Genomic DNA, 12,071 nt, shown 5'->3' with positions numbered 1-12,071 from the left:
GGGACCCTTTCGTCTCAGGGACCAGATGAACTAATAGACAGACAATAAGACTCGGCCGCCAAAAGTAAACAGATGGTTTCTTCAGCCGCCGAGTGTGAATGTGTCATCCAACAAACGCCAGAAGCTTCCAAATATTGGTCAGGGACTGGGATGGTCCAAGGAGATCTTACTGTGTTGGTGTTTACACCCGTAAATAGAAAAGGGGCGTGCGTCAGAACAGGCTATGCTTCCAAGGCTGGCTGTTGGGCTGGGCAAGCAGGAATTGCGTGTATGTAACGATCTGTCGTCAATCATCAAACGTGACTGGATGGATTTTCAAGGGTCCGTGTTGCTCAGCCATGCGCAAATCTGTGCAAACCTTCACAAAATATCACCATGACACGAAACAGCTGTGCACAACTGAATGGCCTGCCCAGGACACTGTGATGCTACATACCGTTTTGGGAAGAAAGACAACAAAGAGCAACGAACCTTGAATTTCAACTCGACAGACGAAATGACGGCATTTCGTCTCCATCAGAGCGGGGTGCAAAATATACGTGGACACGAGATTATTCAGGGAATACGGGATTACGAATCTCGGATGATGGAATTCTTCGAGATTACTCACCTGCTCCAGTCTCCAGTCTCCAGTCCCCAGTCTCCATTATTCAAGCCAAGACAGATACTGTGCTGTATGTATGTATGTACGTATGTACCTGCGTGTACTGGTTTGTTTGGACGGACTTGACAGTCGGTGCGGGTCCCCGGGCCTCGTGAGATCTGATGTTTGCTGTTCCCTTGTGGAGTCCGGACAAATATGGAGACGGAATTCGATATCGGCGTTCCAAGGACAGAAGACTTATTAGAGTCGTGACTCAGTGAAGATGAAATACGGAGATGAGATGATGAACATTGGTCATGTCACGATGGTCACAGGTGAGTAAGTCTCTTGCTCTAAGCCTACATGTTGCACAATTGCACGTTGAAATGGTTCTAGACACGACTCCCTATTTCGGTTGGACGTGATATAGTTGTCTCAAGTCACGTCGTCCTCGGTTCTGATTCGTTGTCATATCGGAAACACAATATTTACTTACATTGACAACATAACATGCTATTATGCGCGGATCTTGTCAACAAGGGCGGAGAGGGGGAGGGCAACAAGGGATATCGAGGGGAAAACTGAGACGCTGAAGGGATTGAATCTCATCATCCAAGATGATCTCCTGACTCAACAGATTCGCTCTCTAGATATCGCGTGAGAGTTGCAGCTCTTGTCCAGGGTAGCTACAGTACTGTCAGTCATGGGATTGAATTGAAGCACCAGCAAATTGTGACCCATCAGCTGAAGTGAGGTGATGGGTCAGACCCTTCATTCATCTTGAAGTGGCTGGACGACAGAGTGACATGTGCAGCGGTAGGAGGGGCCGCCCAATCACAAGTACCCTCACTGGATCCCCATACCACGAGGCCAAGAATTGAGACTCCATCAGACATGATGAGAGAAAAAGGGTCCTGCTGTGACTGTGGACAACACATGTTTTTTTCTTTCACCGTTGCCAGGGGCTGTCTGACTGCTGCGTTCCGGAAGCTGCATGAACTGGCCACTTCAGCTCGGGAACAGCAGGGGATCTGTTAAAAGCTCCGTATCGAGCTGCAGCTTGGGTTGCTTTGCCTCGGGACCACAGCCTGCAGTGACACGGGGTTTGGCGACAACCGGCATAGACTAGGCCAGGCGTGTACAATGCTGAGCAGACCAGACCTTGGATACGAAGAGATCTAGTTCACGACCTGTGACAGATGAACTGCCAGTTGTCATTTTCGTGAACAGGTTTCTAATTAGAGATCCATTGTATTTCTCAGAGCCAATTCATTCGGATCTGGCCGCCGACCCCTGTAACACAGCCAAGTCCTTCTATCTAGTTCCTTCACAGCAGACCTCTTCGCTGTCCTCCTTACCCTGCAGTCAATAAATACTAACACGTTATTGGTCGGTTCACCTCGAACCAGCCAACCTCACCTCTTGACCGCCTTTCCTCTAATGCTCACATGGCTGCAAACCAACCCCTCCATTCGCATTAGATTCGATCTACTATTGCATCTCATCAACCCACGTTCCCAGCTGCATCAAGCTTAACACGGATACCTCGTCCAGGATCTTAAACCTCCAAGGAAATCACCTCACCAAAAGGCGCCAAGCTAGATAGCGGCCCGCTCTTGAATCCAGGAACAAGGACCTTCTGCTGCCACCGCCGATATTGGTTTTTTTTTCTTCACGCTCTCTTCCTCACACTTCAAGATCGTAGCAGGGATCCCGAATCGGAATTGGTGTCTGACAGAATTTTCTTGTCATCTCTTCTTTCTTACTTTCGGTCTAATTCACCCGTTTCATCTCTCACATTGGACGTGTCAATATTCAGGCTTGACCGCTTTCTCACGAAAAGAACTCATTTTCACGATGACGCTCAACCTCAATGAATTCGACGTCCTAGTGTTTGATATTGGTAAGATTAAACTGGCTCCGCAGTTGCTGTTGGCGACTGCATGTTTTGTTGACTGCAAGGACTGTTTTGGACTGAGTTGTCATTTATTGTATTGGCATATTTTTGTACCTTACTTTACACTCACGCTTTGCTTGGATATCATACACTCAGAATAGCCAGAATAACACATATAACAGAAGGAACCGTTTGTCCCATCTCCTTTGTCAAGGACGTTCTCGTGAGTCGTCCCGTTTTCTTGTTTGTCTCACTTCGCAACCCTTCCGATTTTACTCCCTTTACCTACATACGACCACCTCCGTCCGTCCCCCTTACCACCTCCGGGCCCGGACCTCCGTATGGATACCACCAAATTTCGTCCCAGCCTCCTCTTCCGGACGTCCTCCGTCCAGCTGCCGGCCTTTGTACCCAGATCCCGGGTGTCCACGCTGCCGAACCAAGTTCTGCCAAGTTGCGCAAGTCTCGGGCGCGTGCAGCTGAAAATTTCAAGCCGAGCACTTCTTTCCCAACCCCCCCCTTTGCACTCTTCACCGACTTTGCCCGTTTCGTGACAGCATGCACGATGTCGACAACACTGCAGCCTGCTGACCAAGGTCTGTTTGTTGTCATTAGTTTCCGTATGCACTCGAGGCACTTCCCAAGGTGTTGGATCGAGAGTGGGATAGCCCAGAGTTCGCAAAGTACCGCGATGCCTTCCCCGAGGAGTATCGCAACTCGCGCTCTGACTTTGAAGCGCACGTCCGCGACCTCGTGAAGCGTGATGTCAAGATCGCCTATCTCAAGTCGCTCCAGGGTTACCTGTGGCTGCAAGGCTACAAGTCGGGTAACATCGTGGCGCCCCTCTTCCCAGATGTTGAGCCCTTCTTCAACGAGGCCACCCAAGCTGGAAAGAAGATCATCATCTACTCATCTGGTTCAGTCCCTGCGCAGAAGTTGCTCTTTTCACATACCAACTCCAGGAAGTCAGATATGACGCCTCTTATCGCAGACTACTTTGATACCACTAATGCGGGGCCCAAAACCGAGGTTGATAGCTACGCGAAGATCATTTCTGAGCACCCGGAGCACAAGGACGTCGACCGATGGCTTTTCCTGAGCGACAATATCAACGAGGTCAAAGCTGCTGTTGGGGCTGGTATGCGCAGTGTGCCCGTTGTTCGTCCTGGTAATGCGCCTTTGCCGCCAGACGAACCTCTGTCCAAGCTCGCCATTACCGAGTTCAAGCACTCAGAGGTCGCTTCTTTGGGAGTATGATAGACGGCTGTAGCAAAAGGTCGCTCAGGGTGTGGGGAAATGATAATCGTCGAATAGCGTGGGACCTTTGTGCGGAGATACAAGAGTAGTAGCTCGCTAGGGAATTCTAGTCCCCTCAAAAACTGAGACCACCGTCCAGCTGATCCTGTCTACTGGTGATCTGGTGTCCCCAAGCTGCATAAGTGTCACCATGCACCTTATCAGTCGTGCGACGTAGCAAGTTGCAGATAGTCGATCCAGACGATACAGCACAGTACGCGCTCTCCAAGAACTGTGTAGATAGGATCCTCTTATCAAGAGTTCAACATTCGTACCGCGCCAGCTTATTGTCGTGTGCTCAAAACTCCGTATGTTTTGCTGTGCTGATAGTTTGTTGGGCAGTTCCGCATATGCAGCTCGTCGAAGCCCCACGCGTTGTCGTGTCTCCCCTCATCGTTTCAGTTTGAATGACTCGTTGAAGCTTTGAGCGTCATGACAAAATTGTTCCGCGTCCGTCCTGGATTGACTTCCTTCTTGGTAAAGTCCGGCCGCTTTTCGGAGACGGTCCCGATCCTCTTCCAAAGAGTATATGCCAATTTCTGAGTCATCTTGGTCTTGGTGCATACATAGCCGAGAATCGTCATCAACTCCTCGAAGCGAGTTTCTGTAAAGTATCGTGAGTTGTCAACACAGCTGCGAGGTAGAACCACAAAAAGGCAAGGAAAGGGTTCGTCAGAACCAATTGCAGGTTCAGCTGCAGGCCGAAGAAAGGAGAGAGTCCGAAGAAGCATCTGTCCACGCCCCTCGGCCTCGGGCACGAAGTTGAGCACTAGACTCAGAGAGATGATATCGAACACCTCAGAATCGTCTTTGGGTAGGGGGCGCTCCATAAAATCTTGCTTTGTGATGCCTGGCTCCTGGCTGTTGAGATCGATATGCTTCATAGTAAAGATACCGCTTGTTGAGCATGCGTTACGAGTACTTAATGCCCCAACCTCCAGCATATGAAACGGCCGAGCACGCTTCTTGAGCTCTGCCACAGGGAGCCATTCCAGAAGCACTCTTGACGTGTCACCTCCTCTATCGAGACTCTGACCTTGCAAACTGGCCTTCTGATAGTGGTCAAGACCACCCAGCTTGGCAATCTCCGAGGCAAGGCGAGTTTCGGTGACCGTGTCGCCCTTGGCTGCAGCTTGCCGACGTTGTTTCTCCAGTTGGTGATGAGTGTTGATGAGACTCCTGCTGGCTTTCCTAGACATTGACCGTGAGGACTTGACAGTTGGCGGGCGGCCACTTGAAAGGCTCTTCAGTCTTATTTGCTTCTTGGAAACCATTTTATGAGTGCAATGAGAATGACCCTTGCGTGTTGACCTCTTGACCCCTTAATGCATTGAAATCTGAAGATTTTCATGTTAGTCTAGGTAAAGAGGAGGCTAACATTGAAACTCACCGATTCTCAAATCGAGCAATTCCTCAGGGGAGACCCAGGAGATTACAGTGATCTATAAGGCCTCGGAGAGCATTTTGATCCCTATTTATCGATCGAATTGCCCAAAAGTTCCGTGTGATTGAGTGCGACATTCATTCTCTCGATGACTTTTTGCAGTTGGCTTACCTAAGGTAGATAGATTGGTTTAAGCACTGACCAACCACATCATGTAGAAAAGTGGGACCGGCACCTGCCCTAATTGCAAAAAAATCACAAAAATAAATAGATTTTAAATCCGCGAACCTATTTGTGAACCTTTGACCACTCCGACGACAACCAGCACACCCGACAATCTTGTGCCCTCGACAACACCGACGCAATGGCCGCCAACAAGAAAGGTACGACATGATATGAAACAACAAAGAGGGAAGAGAAGAAAGGGAAAAAGAGGAAAATCGGACGGGCGAAAGCGAAATTGAGCAAGAAATTGAACGACGATGATATGGCGACTCTCGAGAGATCAAATCATTATATCGCCTCGATGTAACTACATCCATTGCGACAACTGCTATGACCGGTCTGCTTCGCTTCTGAGTTGTCGTCTTGTTCGCTTCGACATCGCCGACCTTTCGACTCGATCCATCTTCTGATTCTCCTCTTCGACTCTCACCCTCCGAGTTCATACTCTACCGCATCATGCTACAGCAGATTTTGCGAGTTCTGAATAAGAGCGAATGCTGATGCTTTCAATAACAGTTCAGCCTAAGGGCAAGGGTAACAAGAAGGCCCAGGATGCCGCCAAGGCCGCTCTCAAGGGCGTAAGTTGAACACATTTTGCTCAAGACCACCGTCCCAATATGCTAACTTGATGTCAATAGTCCAACTCCCACAAGAAGGTCAAGGCTCGCTTCAGCACCTCCTTCCACCGCCCCAAGACCCTGATCACCTCGCGAGCCCCCAAGTACCCTCGCCGATCCATCCCTCACCAGCCTCGCCTCGATGAGCACAAGGTTAGTCCCACCTGGAGTCAGATCTGCTGGGGAAACGATTGTATTAACCACATTCAAGATCATCGTCCACCCTCTCAACACTGAGAGCGCGATGAAGAAGATGGAGGAGAACAACACTCTCGTCTTCATTGTCGACATCAAGAGCAACAAGTCAGTATTTCCAAGAACGATATCAGATCAGAATCTAACATCGATACAGGGCCCAGATCAAGCTTGCTCTCAAGAAGCTCTACGACATTGACTGTGTCAAGGTCAACACCCTTATCCGCCCTGATGGCACCAAGAAGGCTTACGCCCGCCTGACCCCCGATGTCGATGCTCTCGACATTGCTGCCAACAAGCTCTCTCTCGTCTAAAAATATCACCGGGCTTGTGGGTTTCTGGCTTCTCTGGCGTGTCTTTGGGTTGGTTTTTGGCCTGCTGAAAATGCAAGGCATGGGCATCGGAATAGGCGTAAAAAGAACTTCTCGTTGAGAGTGCAAATGATCATGAATTCAATACCACCCGGGACACGGCTCCGCTTAGTCGTCCAAGATGCTGCCTTGATATGATTTAAGTGATAATACGTGAATGTGATTTGTAGTTTGGGGTCGCAAATAATTTTTGCGTTTGTTTCTAACAAGTCTTGGGTTTCGCAGAAACTACGGCTAATACACTTAGTGGCATACCATGAACAATGTGCCAGTTAAGTCAAGACAAGCCATAACCATTTTAGATGAGCCATTCCCAAACAATCAAGGTTGAGATCTGTTCTTTCTTCTTCTAAATCGTTCGTGATATACATAGCCCAATTGCCAGTCTCTTTGACCAACAGAGTCTCGGTCGTCCGTCCTGGTCACAGCCTGAATTTTCCACCATGACCACGGCCCATCTATTCATACAAAAAATCTCGTAATACATAGCTGAAATAACCTTGATCCCATTCAGAAATCAGTTTCTTAGTTGCGCATGCCGTTGAGGTGCTTCATCGTAAGGTAGTTGACGTCAAGAAATCGCTCGACGCAGTTGGCGAGACATGTCTCCTCGGACTTGTCGAGCTTGGGGTTCTTGATGTTTCCAGGAACGCACTTGGTCCAGCACATTTGGGTCAAGCTATGTGTTTCTAAAGACATTTCGTCAGCGATTCCGTATCCCATTATGTCTTCCTCGGTATTGTACGTACGGGCTTGGATCTGAGAGCGCTGCTGCTCATTGGCGAGGAACTGGCGGAGCTCGAGGCGATCCTTGTCGTTGAGCTTCTCGAGGTCGGCGTTATCGATGGACAATTGTTGAGCACTCATTTTGGCGATCGTAAGGAGATTGGTCGTGATTGGTGGCGGGTTGAAGTTGGTTTGTTGTAGTAGTGTAGGTTCTGCTCACAAGTTCAAGATTTTTGATGATGCGCACCTCTAATCAACTGACCAATAATTGGCCACGGATGGGCTCGTAGTCCCACTCTCAGCTTTCACCAGGAGAGTAACAATAAGTGTCCATTGCCTTACGCTACCATTTTTTCACCAAGAGATACAAGCAGCTTTGATTTATATGGCTGTCGCTGCCAGTCCTGTAGATTACTCAGAGAAAGAATTATTAATCCGACGCATTATAATAGCTAAGGTGTACTGAGAGTCTTTTCACCATCACATACAGCTCAAGACAGACAACTCAGCGCCATGAAGCTCTCTATAAACAGTATCTGATTTATAAATACCAAATAAGTAGTCATAATACCACTCTAAAACAATTCTCATGTAACAACTCTAACCAGAATATGCCACCGAGTAACACCCATCTATACTGGAAAAGAAACAATAGTAACGACCGATTGGGTTCTCAGAACCAACATATGCATGTACGGAGGTAGCATCCATGCATCGCTTTCGCTAGATGTAACGCTTCCAACGGGCCAAGGCCATAAAAATGATGCATAGGAAAACCATGAAGCTGATGATACTGAAGAAAGGAGCCAAGTTGTTTGCGGCAACGGTTGCAAACGGAACTGGTACGTTCATTCCAAACACACCACTGACCAAGTTGAGGGGGACCAGGATCGAGGCCAAGAAAGTGATTTTGCTCAGAACCTCGTTAGTGTGTGTTCCTTGGGCGATGCTGTTGATGGAAACCGTAGCAAGATAGTTGCTGTGTGCGCGAGACAAAATCTTTTCGAAGTGTCCCAAGTTGGTGGCCATTGTCACAACGTGATCCTGGATGTCACCAAGGTACATGCCGATGTCCATCCGTGGCGTGACCTTGTAGTTCTCGTTGCATCGCTTCGTGAAACCACGGAGAACATCTGCCTTGCCACCGAGGAGGCGAAGCAGGGCAAGGCAATTCTTGCGAACCCGGCCAATGCGACGGAGAAACGAGTTGGAATCATCCTCACGCATGACGAACACCTCGTCTTCAATAGCATCCGCTTCAAGCTCAATCTGGCGAATGACAGGTCCGAAGGAATCAACAATGTCGTCACTGTGGGCAATTAGTATGACTCTACAGGTCGTATTCACAGGTAAACTTACATCAAAGCATAGCAGATCCAGTCGCTGCTGAGAGAGACATAATCCTTGAGGGCAGTGATTCGCTTACGAACCTGAGCCGCGTGCGAGTTGGGCTCAAAGCTGAAGCTCAGTGTGCCCTCACGAAACACGATGACGTAGGTGTTGAAAGGCTCATACTCAATGCCATCAGGCTCCTGGACAACTGAGAACGAACGGAAACAGGCAAAGTAGTACGACGGGAAGAGTTCAATCTTCTCGCGAGCCTCCTGAGTGATGATATCCTCAATTGTCAGAGGATGGATTCCGAAAGCTTTGCAAATGCTCTGGACCTCCTCCTTGGAAGCCGCATTAACATTGAGCCACCAGACACCATCTTCGTCTTCATCAGGAAGCTCGAAGAGGCCTCGAAGGTCTTCTCCTGGGAGAACCAAATCGCCAAAATCAGCTGCGTGGATAGTTGACTCCCATGCTGAAGAGAAGAAACTGAACCGGTTGGGGTCGATAGGCGCAGGCTGCTTTTCAGCAATTGACCCCTCGGCATGAGTCTGCGCTGTCTGGTTCGTCTTCTCACGGGTCATCGAGTCATCCGAGACGGGTTCCAGGATATCACCATCAACAGTGACCATCCGCTGAAGGCGCGATTCATTCTGCTGAGTTCGCATATCCTCAAAGCTCTGCTTCTCGGCAGCAGCAGCGTTACGCTCAGCCGCTCGCTCAGCCGCGCGTTCAGCCGCCTGCTCATTGATGAAGTTCTCGAGATAGTCAAAGTCAATATACAGGTGGTCCTTGTGATAGCTCTCCTTGACAGGGAAGCAGACATCCTCCTCTGCAGTTGTGTTGGTTGAGAGGCTAGCAGCATCATTGTCGATGGTGCGAGGCTTGCTTCGGTAGCTGCGCTTGCTTGAGATAGACATGGCTCGGCTGGCTACATCTTCGATATCAGGCTTGTTGGGTTCCGAGAATGACATGTCACGTTCTCGACGGCGAGCCTGGGCAAACGCCTTGACCGAGTTAGGTGGCGAGACAGATCGATCCGTGGAATCCACAGTAGGTCGGCGACTGCGACGAGCAGTGGGTGAAAGATCACCTACTTCCTCATCGATGATGGCCTCCTCGAAGTCACGAACTACAATCGCAGGAGGGGCGGGGGGCTCAGGTTCGAGCTGTCGGGCACCATACAGACTGTCGAATGTGCCACGGCGAGGGCGCTCAACTCTGGTTGAACCCGACTGGTGACGGTGGTCATCGAGCTCCGGGACGGGAGTGTCGTACCCAGACTGGGCAGCGGATTCCTCGTGGTCTGACATTTTGGCTTTTGGCTAGGTTTGTAGCTTGATATTGACTATATTGGCTCTAACGGTGGCCGTGTAGAGTAGATGGATACGTCTCGAGGAGGGCGGAAGGTGTATTACGGACTCGGTATTATAGTCCCATAGCTTGTTGTTGTTCCAATCAGTGTCGTCTGATATAGGCGGTTATAGACGTCGCACCCGGCGCGGCATGGGCGCGCCGAGTTGGAGTTTGTTCAAAACTGAGCTCTGCTCGGCGGTTGTCGCCAATGGCTGCTGATTGTTAAGAGTAAATATGTACTAGCGGGAGACGAAGAACGGGTAATGCGATCTAAAGACCAGTTACGGGGGCTTCTTGTTTACTCCGCTGTAGACCCAGAAGCTGGGACCGAAGAGCGAAGGGAGGGAAACGTTTGAGAAGGCGAGTTGAGCCAACTTGAAAACTTGTATGGGATAATGGCGAGACGCCGATACTGTATGATGGCGTAGAGTAAGCGGTTGCTCGAAGGTGCCAACAGTACTGAAGGCAATTGAAATAGAAGCCGGTCAAGGTTCGATAAAGGAAGCTTTGCGATAAAGTACTCGGTTGGTGCAAGTGGATTTCTATCTCAGGAGTTGAGTCAGGCTGGTTTATTTGTAGTAACCAGAATTTGTTTTGGGCCTTGGCAGGGAATAAAGGCAGGGTGACGATGCCAGGGCCTATCGTCTGAGGAAACTAAGGTCAAGGGCCAATTTCGATACTGGCACGGTTAGCCAGACGAGAAATTTTCTCGTTACTGGACAGAACAGAGACCCGGTTAATAGTGCACGGGCAAAACAAGCATGAATGAATAAGAAAACCACGTAATATTGGGTACAAAAGGAGGTCTTAGTGTCGAGAGCGACAATGTCAGGGTGAAGTTGGGTTTAAGAGGAGTTTGAGGAACTTAATATACTATAAGTGGGAACCGAAGGGCTAGGAAGAAAAAAATTGTCTTTGGTGGTATCAAGTGTCGGGTACCGAATCGCCGTGTGCTATCACAAGCAAAAAATAGGTCATCCTGGTTGACTCGTTGGTTCTTACAGGCCAGACAAGACGGGGAGAGGCCGCCACTTTTCCTGTCTTGGGACACTTGCTTCTGCAGAATGAGCTTGGCCTGGACCATCGGTGTCCGTGTCCGTGTTAGATATCAGGCTTGTCCTTGGTCAGGCCTAGTTTAGAACCTAGGAACTCCCTGTTGTGCCTGTCCAGCTTTGAGAGCCGATTCGCCACTGTCGGGTGGTGTAGGGTAGGCTATCAGGAACCTTGATCACCTCAGCTGATTGACCAGCAGAATGACTGATTCCCCAGAGCACCACTGCATTAATCCCGGTAAATAACTGTAAACGTTGTCCTTTCGTAGAGCGCCAGATGAATGCACTCAGAAGACCAGATCACAATTCGATCGTCAGAATATTACTTACTCACATCTATTCATGGTTACGGCATCTTGATCCTCATTCGCTCAGACATCGAATCTTCTCCAGCCTGCAAAAGCTTGTTAACCGAAAGCGGACTAGTATATGAGTTTCCTAACAGCCAGGTGTCGAGACCAATTCCGAACTTGACACTATTGGCGATCGCATTCACATCGATCTCAATCCGACGGAACAACATCTCCAGACACAGTACAAACACGACGAATACTCCCACCCGATCGTCATCCATTATGGCTGAACCAGCTCTTGATCAGATCCGAGACGTCGTCGATGGCCAAATTGTGCATGATCCCGCCCGTCGATTTACCTGACCAACAGCTGACTGAAGCTCCACTGTAGGACTTTGAAGGACAGAAGCTTGCCGAGCTCCTCGCGACAGTTCTCCTTGTCGTTTCTGGCGTACGTCTTCTTCCTCTCCAACCTATGCTTGATAACTCGCTGGATTGTTTGGCTGATGATTGCAACTAGCTGATCTCCTTCGTTGTCGGCTACTTCCTCCAAGATATCAAGCTCGCGGTCTACCTAGGCCTAGGAGGCACGGCGTTAACCTTCCTCGTCGTGGTGCCGGCCTGGCCCTTCTACAACAAACATCCCGTCAAGTGGCTTCCAGCCGGGTACGCATACGATCTTGCAAGCAAAGGAAATCAATAGATTGTGTGCCGTGCACTAGGCCTCGCTGTGTCATGACCTCT

The 12,071-nt window shown here is 49.4% G+C and overlaps 6 protein-coding genes; 3 read left to right on the top strand and 3 right to left on the bottom strand.

The window, feature by feature from the left end:
• Positions 1-2,440: 2,440 nt before the first annotated feature.
• On the top strand, positions 2,441-3,737 carry FFUJ_07887 (related to enolase-phosphatase E-1; the record flags this gene model as incomplete). XM_023578190.1 has 3 exons in its annotated part: positions 2,441-2,486; positions 2,663-3,030; positions 3,096-3,737. The coding sequence occupies 3 exons, from the start codon at positions 2,441-2,443 to the stop codon at positions 3,735-3,737; spliced, it is 1,056 nt and encodes a 351-aa protein (XP_023431467.1).
• A 437-nt stretch (positions 3,738-4,174) lies between these two features.
• FFUJ_07886 (uncharacterized protein) lies at positions 4,175-5,050 on the bottom strand (the record flags this gene model as incomplete). The annotated part of the gene is made up of 1 exon (XM_023578189.1): positions 4,175-5,050. One exon carries the CDS (start codon positions 5,048-5,050, stop codon positions 4,175-4,177), a length of 876 nt encoding a protein of 291 aa, XP_023431393.1.
• Positions 5,051-5,524: 474 nt separating this feature from the next.
• Positions 5,525-6,511, top strand: FFUJ_07885 (probable ribosomal protein L23a, cytosolic; the record flags this gene model as incomplete). XM_023578188.1 has 5 exons in its annotated part: positions 5,525-5,543; positions 5,902-5,963; positions 6,024-6,155; positions 6,214-6,305; positions 6,355-6,511. The coding sequence occupies 5 exons, from the start codon at positions 5,525-5,527 to the stop codon at positions 6,509-6,511; spliced, it is 462 nt and encodes a 153-aa protein (XP_023431466.1).
• Positions 6,512-7,093: 582 nt separating this feature from the next.
• FFUJ_07884 (probable mitochondrial import inner membrane translocase subunit TIM8) lies at positions 7,094-7,435 on the bottom strand (the record flags this gene model as incomplete). Its single annotated transcript, XM_023578187.1, has 1 exon — positions 7,094-7,435. The coding sequence occupies one exon, from the start codon at positions 7,433-7,435 to the stop codon at positions 7,094-7,096; it is 342 nt and encodes a 113-aa protein (XP_023431465.1).
• A 582-nt stretch (positions 7,436-8,017) lies between these two features.
• FFUJ_07883 (divalent cation transporter-like protein) lies at positions 8,018-9,939 on the bottom strand (the record flags this gene model as incomplete). XM_023578186.1 has 2 exons in its annotated part: positions 8,018-8,603; positions 8,654-9,939. 2 exons carry the CDS (start codon positions 9,937-9,939, stop codon positions 8,018-8,020), a joined length of 1,872 nt encoding a protein of 623 aa, XP_023431392.1.
• A 1,670-nt stretch (positions 9,940-11,609) lies between these two features.
• FFUJ_07882 (related to microsomal signal peptidase 12 kDa subunit) lies at positions 11,610-12,030 on the top strand (the record flags this gene model as incomplete). XM_023578185.1 has 3 exons in its annotated part: positions 11,610-11,660; positions 11,719-11,778; positions 11,848-12,030. 3 exons carry the CDS (start codon positions 11,610-11,612, stop codon positions 12,028-12,030), a joined length of 294 nt encoding a protein of 97 aa, XP_023431391.1.
• Positions 12,031-12,071: the final 41 nt, after the last annotated feature.

The sequence above is a fragment of the Fusarium fujikuroi genome, chromosome FFUJ_chr05 (genome assembly GCF_900079805.1).
Source record: "Fusarium fujikuroi IMI 58289 draft genome, chromosome FFUJ_chr05".
Taxonomy (NCBI): domain Eukaryota; kingdom Fungi; phylum Ascomycota; class Sordariomycetes; order Hypocreales; family Nectriaceae; genus Fusarium; species Fusarium fujikuroi.
The sequence above is the reverse complement of the archived record's forward strand: the minus strand, read 5'-3'. Positions and strand labels throughout refer to the sequence as shown.